This window comes from Bufo bufo, chromosome 6 (assembly GCF_905171765.1).
Source record: "Bufo bufo chromosome 6, aBufBuf1.1, whole genome shotgun sequence".
In the NCBI taxonomy this organism is placed as follows: domain Eukaryota; kingdom Metazoa; phylum Chordata; class Amphibia; order Anura; family Bufonidae; genus Bufo; species Bufo bufo.
In genome coordinates this window covers 183,897,718-183,906,208 of record NC_053394.1, presented here as the reverse complement: position 1 = coordinate 183,906,208, position 8,491 = coordinate 183,897,718, and the positions used below count along the sequence as shown (strand labels likewise).

At 48.4% G+C, this 8,491-nt stretch overlaps 1 protein-coding gene across 1 annotated transcript; it reads right to left on the bottom strand.

Moving 5' to 3' along the window:
* Positions 1-6,317: 6,317 nt before the first annotated feature.
* On the bottom strand, positions 6,318-7,763 carry LOC121005617 (predicted GPI-anchored protein 58). Its single transcript, XM_040438392.1, has 2 exons — positions 7,303-7,763; positions 6,318-6,729 (listed from the first exon to the last, which is right to left on the bottom strand). Exons 1-2 carry the CDS (start codon positions 7,761-7,763, stop codon positions 6,318-6,320), a joined length of 873 nt encoding a protein of 290 aa, XP_040294326.1.
* Positions 7,764-8,491: the final 728 nt, after the last annotated feature.

Sequence of the window (8,491 nt, the reverse complement as noted above, 5' to 3'; positions counted from 1 at the left end):
ATCGGATCCACTTTGAACATCAGTGGCCCATCCTGGTTCTGCTGGCAGACTGGGCCTGACACGAGGGTCCACGTATGGCTGGGCCCACAAAATAGTATTAGGCAGTAACTGGAGCATAAATGGGCCTCTTATGGGTACTGGCCCCATAGGTCTGGGGGTGAATACTGCCGGAGGCGCCATGGGTCCAGGTAAAATCACAGCAGGAGGCTCCGCGGGACTGGGTGGCGTGGCTGCAAGCGGCGGACCCGACATCTGGAATACGAGAGTCTCTCCGGTGCCGCGACAGCGGCTGCAGTCACTATGGTCGCTGGTCTGGCAGGGACTGTAACTTGGACTACCGGCTCAGGGGCATCTGCGTCCTTTGATAAATCCTTCTTCTCAGGTGACGGAGGCGCCACTCGAGATGCGGCATGTTGGCGCAGGCCACGAAGTTGAAGTTGGAGTTGAACAATCTGGTCTTCCAAACATTCAGATGCCGTGTCACTGTAGGGATCCTTCGCAAATGCAGCAGGTGCAGGTAAGGGATCCGGACGGTCTGGCACGGCCACCGCAGGTTCCAGCGCCGCACTCTTTCCTTTCCGGATATTTTCTAAGGTTGTATGGAACCTCTCCAGGTTCTCAATCTCCTTTATGGTTTTCTCCCGTCGGGGCAGTTCAGGTGAAGGGTATGGGCTTACCCACTTCTCCAGTACCGTGGGCTGCCAAAATACATTGGGGCCGATGAAGGAACCCAGTTCCTGTAAAGTATTGTGCGCCGGTTCTGTCGGGCGCTCCGGTTCACGTTCCGGACAATTTGGCTCTTCGGGCTCCTCCCAATCTTCGATTCCCGGCTTGGGAAGGGTTACAGCTGTGGCGTAGGGGCCTCTCAGGCCCTCGGCAGGGGGGAACTCCACCTCCTCTCCTTCTCAGAGGTTGTGCAGATGGTCGGGTAGGTAGTTGCGTTTAACTGACCTCCGGTTCACAAATAAGTCTCTGCCAGTTGTATAATCCTTTATGAAACCGAAGCCTTGGTCCTTGTCAAAAGCCACCACTATCCCCATTCTCCTTTCCAGGCAGGGTTGCGTAGTGGCGTGGCGTTCATAAACAGTCTTGGCCAACTCCTCAAAATATATTTTCTGGCGAGTCGTCTTCTTTATGGCCGCTTCCCGCACCTCCGCCATCAGTGCAGACCACTGTATAGTGGGCCTAGCAAAGTCCTTCCATGAACCAAAGTATGGTTCAGGCTGCGATCCTGGTGGCAGGCTGGTGGGTCTCTCCGGTCCCGGAGTGTAAGCTGGTGGAGCTTCTTCTTGCTCCAATTGGTCAGGTTCCATTTTCTTAACGGCTGGTGCAGACATTACGTCAGAGCAGTCTTTACTTGTCAGTATGCTCGATCCTTCTCTGGAGAGCGACAGGGCGGCACCTATTATTTCAGTCAAGACCTCCCACTGCTCCGGGAGGCCGCCCCCCCAGGTACTCTAGCATAGGGGAGGCGGAGTCCATTTTAGTAGACATGTAAATTCGCAGACAGGGCGGTGGCACGGACATCCAGTCTTTCCCGCACTTTTAGCAGAAGGCGCCAAATTTTCCTGCCAACAAAGTACAAAGATGACGCAGGAGTTATTCCAGTCAGGTTAGGCGGCCATCTTTGAGCAAAACGCTGTCTATTCACTGACAGCAAGCGGTGACTTAAAAATGGCAAAACAGTCCATAAAAATACAATTTTCACACCGCAATTTTTACAGTTCTTTGGCCCAGCAATTTTTCAATAAACGGATAGGGCTTTTTCACTTTATGGGCAATAACGGCGCACAGTTTATATTCCACAATGGTGCAGGAATGATCGCATCCTGTTTGTGATGCCAAAATGTGCAGTACGCAGCCCTGCAGGGTATAGCGATGGTGAGGTCACGGTTAATAGGCAAACGAGGGTTGCTCTGTGTTACTCACAGTTTCTTGGAAGACCCTGGGCAGGCGTACAGCAGTGATGTAGAGGCTGGTACAGGGGTCCTCTGGGGCACTCTCTGTATATAGGGACAAGGCCTGATGGTAGATGAGGTGCCCTGGATGTTGCAGGTGTTTAATGTGCCGGGGGCAAGGTCCCTTTAAGATTCGTGACACCAGTGCCTGTAACGGTGGCACACCGATTTATAATAGGAACACGATGTTGTGGTGAACCAAAACTTCCTTTTACTGGAAACAGGGTTAAAACACTTACAGACCAGGCTGCACTTTTCCTCAGAAATCCTGTGCACTATTCCTCAGAACTCCTGGCTGTCTTTATCCCAAGGCCCATATGCCCTAATGCTGGCTTTATCCTTGGTAGAGAACTTCCTCAGGTATATATATCCTTGCTTTAGGTATAATCATTCTGCCCTTCAGCTCCACTCACGTTGGCTGGAAACACTTCTGCTTTGCTCTGCTCTAGTTATGGGAACTTCTGGTTGTTCTCAGGAGGCAGCTTCTTCTCCTGCTTCTTCTCCTGGTGGCCAGCTAGAAGCCTGGGCTGTCTAGCTGCATGTCAGGAAGTGGCCCCCAGCTTCTGTCTCTACACAGACTCCTGACTACACAGACTTCCTTCCCTGCACAGGACCTGACTATTTATACTATGGGTTCCCTAGCTCCCTCTAATGTCTAGGAGGAGGAACTACACCCTAACAGGCCTGGTACACAGATAAACAGGGAGAATACACATAAAACATAGCAATATATATTAAAATGCAATGTAAAATACAATGCCACTGTTCCACAGGAGGTGGAGAACAAACGTGGCCCAATTGACCCTTGTGTACTGCCCACATTTACCTAGTGGGACACTACAAGTGCGAATAAAGATTCTTGGTGGTCAGACACTTTCTCTTTCTTCAACCCAGAAAATTGGTTCAAAAATATTGATGGATGGCTTGTGGGTATAGTGCAGGGGATAATACAGATTTTTTGGATTATTGCACTTATTTACATTGTGATTAAGCTAGCATTAATGTGCTTGAGTAAAGTGTGTTACAAAACCAGTAGTAGGAGAGATTATTAAAATCATCGAGAGGCACCAGTTGCATTTGCTTAATAGATCAATTAGCCACTGCTATATAATAAGCTATTGATAATGTAAGTCTAGGAGAATATGAGATCTATCTATCTATCTGTCTATTTACCTTGGATTTTGTTACAGGGGGAATTGTGAGGGATTGCACCTTCATTTTGTATCCTGAATTCCATTTTACTTTGCTGGTTTATTTGAGGTCAGAATGGAGAATTGCTGAATCGTGTGTACTTGAGACAAACAAAGTTAATTGCTTGTTAGTTCTCAGAACTATGTGTGTCTGATGTTCTGGGAGTACAACTGGTTCCAGATACTTCTCAAGGATGAACTCAAGGATAAGATAAGGTTTTTTGTAATTAAATGTGCTTGATTTGCAAACATCAAAAATAAGTTATTATTACTATTAGTCACGCGATGCTTACGTAAGTGACGATATCTGTGTTGTCTTGAGTTCTAGAAAATGGGTATAAATATTTGTATCCTCCCAGTAAAGCCAAGAGATCATTCTGATACAACCTTGAGCCTGTGTCATTTATCTCTTCCGAGCACTCGTACCTTTACCTGATTTGGACCCCAGCAGGTCATAGAAGTACGGGTTTTGCCCTAACACATGGCACCACTGCAACAAATTTCTTCCCTGCTATACATTCTACTATCAACTGTGAGTGCAAAGTGAAAGCAAATAGGCCTGTTTTGTTAAACAAAGTTTTACTCTACTGAGGTAGTTTAGGCAGTTCATAAGACAGGCAATGGTAGTATTCATTTCAGTCGTCCCAGGATACATACACAGTGCTTCCAAAGCTGAACATAGGATAACCAGCAGTGAGATGGCTGCATTACAATTCCCATAGTATTACAATTCTCGTAGATCCTCAAATGCATAGTTAATCTATGGTAAAAGTGTGGCAGACAACTGAGGCAAGGTACCCTTTTTACTAACAGTAATAATGCCTGTAGGTGTACCAGTGTGATTGCACTTACTGTCTGTCCTTTGCACCAGTTCCTTAAATTGTCCCTCAATGGTCTAAATAACCTGTACTACTTTCCCTCTCAGAGAACGGTGGCAGTTGTTGGAAGGCAAGACTGAAGATTCCTTACAGCAGGTCTCACACTGCACAGGTACATGTGCAATGAGCAGGAATTTATATGTATTCTGCATCTGATCATATGCCTAGAGAAACTGGCAGGTATCTATCTTCTGCTCTGTCTTTAGTCTGCTTAGTTTGGGCCTGACTAGCTGATGAGGTACTTATCTTCTCTTTGTCTTAGGATCTTTACATACAGGACTGCTCGCAGGGTATAATGGTGGCTTCCTGGAGATCTGATAGTTCTGTGAAAGGCTGCTTTCTTGGTCTACCAGCTGAGGTAAGGGACTCAGGCTGGGAAGGTTGATCTTGGGCCTCAGCCGAGGCTTGGATCCAAGGTTGGGGTCCCTGTTTTCTGGGAGCTCCTACTAACACAGCCTGCCCCAGCAGGGGGGTGGTCACACACTGACTAGAACTTTCCTTCCTCCCCCTGAAGTAGGATGTGGGAACATTCCACTCCTCCTCAGAAAAGGGGGAGCTAGCCTGGAATGGACTATTCCAGCCTAGATCTATTAACTAACCATGGTCTGCTTACATATTGCTGCCACCTGCTGGTGTACATTGAGAATTACAGCAAATATACAATACAACAGGCCTGGAAAATGCACATTATGGAGAGAGTGATGCAAACTTATACCAGATGACAATATGCACATACCTAACATGTTGTAGCAGGGGGGAAAGAGTTTAGTGACATACTCTGGGATGTTACATACCCCTTTACTTTAAGATAAGCCATCCTCGGCGCATTGTAGACGGTTGAGGAATAAGCTCTGGATACCCAATATAATACAGAGTGCTGCATGAATCACATAAAATGACGTACAAAGACAAAACACATAACGGTTTCCTCGAGGTTCCTGCCCGCTAGAGTAAGGTGTCCAACACACAGTTTCCTTCTCTTGGTATAACCAGTGAACCTATAACTGCACAAAGCAATACCTTCACTAACTGACTTTGTATGTCTTGAGCGCTTTTGACATCAAGGAAAGCATGGGGGTGTCTTTACTCCGTAATCCCACCATTATGTAATGGAATGCCCGCAAATAGAAGGGTGGCTTTATCCTGTATTCCCTTCCCTGCATCATAGCATGAAGAAATTTGGCTTATAGCACGATCACTATGATGTCTATGAGGAAGCTAAGTATATGGCTCTAAGGCTTGAGGCGCCTTACCTTAGGCAAAAGCTCAGAAGGGGAGGTATTTATCATCTCCATGTCTTCTGGCAAGTCACAGGAGGAGGGCAGTACGTTCCCATGGATCTCCTGGAAATAAGACACCTCCGGATGGGAACAATCCGGAACATTTAACAAGCGGGAAGGAGCAGCCTAGGGCTTCTAACGATTCCCGAAGCAGCAGGGGTACCTGTGAAATTGGATCTGCCTGGACTTACCACTTGGTCCTACCCTGGGTACCTATGGGTATATATCACTGGGTGTAGGCCATTAGTATTCAATGTCCCTATGATGACAGTCCGTATGAAGGGGGGAGAGGGCAAGAGCTGTAAAAAGGCACACTTTAAGTAAATTGCTACATTTTTTGTTAAGTGCAATGGTTAAGTGCAATCATTATGAACAGTGCATAAATTCTCATTGTGGCACCTAGATGGATAATACACACAATGGGCAGGTTACTTAAACGTTACATAACTGTAAACTGTTGCAATAGTGCAAAATTTTCATAATAGGACAATCACAAAGAGCTCAGGTATCACGTTTGAGTCTTTTCTTTGGCACAAAGAGCTCAGGTATCACGTTTGAGTATTTTCTTTGGGTGCAAGCTTTTATGTTGCTGTAAAACATTTAATAGTGCAAATTTATTAAGTGCAAGGATAGGCTCAACAATAACTTGAGTCCTTATTCCTGGAAGTGCTTGAAGTTGCAGAATCCTCTGGAAATTGATAAAAGTTCTTTGCAATCCACAGGGCAAAAGAGTTCATTGTAATCCAAAGGGTTAAAAGTTAATAGCAGCAACAGGCTATCAAGTAACCTGAGAAAGGGGATAAAACGGTAACTTGGAATTGAGGGGGTTAAGTGCTGATGGGGGGAGTCCTAACTCACATGACCATCTGGATGAGGACAACACTGGCAACCTGGAACAAAACGGTTAAAACACACAAAAATGCCAAACAGGTCCTCACCCGTCAGGTAGCAGTCCACGGAGTGGCTCCCAAACAATGTCACTTGTTATATTTTTCTTATAGTGGGGACACCTTACAAGTAGGTGTCCAGCTCTTCATCACTGCTAGAGCTGCTAAACCTCATCAGAGGTTGCTCCAGCCTCTGCTGGTAGCTGGGGGTAGCGTTGGTAGTGGTGCGCCACTGCCCTCTACCGGTGGCTGCAGGGATTGGCAGTGCCGACAGCCTGGAAAATGCTGCAGTGGCTTGCTGCAGACCGGAATCCACAGCCGGTGCAGGAACTGGCAGAACTTCTGGCTGCATGGGTGCAGGAAGGGCTGGAGCAGTTACCTGAGTTTGTTTCCAGGGCAGCATGTAGGGGGGCATGAAGCATGGCTGGACCTTGGGATTGAAGGTCAGGACGCTGTTGTTGATCTGTCCCACTCTCAAGGTTGGTGGTGGCGACAGGTCTGGGATGCGGGGTGCAGGTGCAGGTTGGGGCTTCTCCCTGAAGTGCATGCGACCATCCGGGGTCTCCTGTAGACAACGGGTCCTGCCCGCAGAGCCTGGATCCCTCCTGCCAGGTCTCTGGGGTAATGGCAGGGGAAAGTGGCTTGTCCAGGAGTGTGACTCCGGCGGCAAAAAGTCCTTGCATGGACCGCATCGGGGTGTACTCGATTTGGTCACCCGAGTATAAGTTGTGCCGGGCCTGGGGCAAGTAGTGCCTTTTAACTGAACGCCGGCCTACGAATAGTTCAGTGCCGGAGTGGCTGTCCTGCACAAATCCGACATCACGTTCAACCAAGAACCACAAGACGGTTCCGGTTCTCCTGGTAAGCTTGGGGTCTCCGGGCTGAGGGTTATCAATCACCTTCTTCACCCATTCCTCAACCGCGGATTTGTACTCCCATGCGGTTTGGGCAAAAGCAGTGATCTCGTGTGGGACGTCAGCATTCAGGCTCTGCAACTTTTCATAGCTGGGCGGCGGAGTGGAATCTCCAGCCGCCTCCGCCGCACCAGTAAGCGGTAGTGGCGTGGTCGGCCTAAGGCTGATGGCCGGTGCTGGGGTTTCGGGACGTACCCCGGATGGATGGACACGGACCGGGCCGGTGCCTCCTGGTGGTACTCGTGAAACTCTGGTGCCATCTGGGTCACTGGCTTCTCCACAGCTGATGCAGCGACATCAGTGGCGTCCTCCGCAAAAGCAGGTTGTGCGTCTGTGTCCATCTGGGGTGGCGCTTGATATTCTGTGAGAGAGCTTGACAAGGCGGAGGGATCCACGGCCTCCGGGAACTTGATTAAGTCCAAGTCTATGTGAGTAGGAAGCGGGACTTCAGCGGTGCCCTCCTCCGGAATGCTGGGTAAGGTCAGCGGGACATCCGTCTTGGTCAGGGAGGAATCCACAGCCTCTGGCACGATAGCGAATACCGAGGGCCCACTTTTCCTCAGGATCTGGGAGATATGGATCTCCTGTGGACGCTCCTCATAGACGGCTTCTCCACAAATCGCCATCTGGTTCCACCAAGGTTGGTGAAACGCCATCTTGGTGACTTCTTCCCTCCGGCAGATAGCAGGTTCTAAGGGCGCAGCCCAGGGGGTGGAGTCTTTATCACCTCTGCTTGCATTAGGAAGTGCATTGGGGGCAGTCTCTCTTTTTCCCGCTCCCAGGGGGGTGTATTCGACATCTTTTTTTGAGGGGGTGTCGCTAAATTTTCCCACTTCTGGGGGGCATAAACAGCATTTTCGCACTCTTGAGAGGGCGTTCCTTTGTTCCTTTGTCTCTGGGCATGAAGATGAGGCGCCATTTTAAACGAATATGGCGAATTCCACAATATCGAATTAACTCCTTGGATGCTGTAGCGCACGTCTAGCGCTTTCTGGCACAACAATACAAGTAAGAAAGTCAATTTTCAGCGATTTTTTTGCACAATCTTCAGCCTTGCTAATACTGTGAAAGCGGTTTAAGTCCGTTTTTTTACACACAATTAGATCCGGTTCTGTTGTTAGGGATGGACACACCATTCAATCCGATCCTGTTTGTGACGCCACTTGATGCAATGAGCAGGACACTGGGTCAGTGGGCATGCCATGCAGTGGGTCAGTATATATGTGTATAAGTTCGTGACGCCAGTTGCAGCTTGTGCAGGTACTGTAGCAGGGCCCTCTAAGATGTTATAGCTCACGTACCAAGTGAGGAATGCCAGAGGGGGATAATGTCTCTGTGTAATAGATATGGTAGTGTCAAAGGTGTCTCTTACCTGTGGTACGGC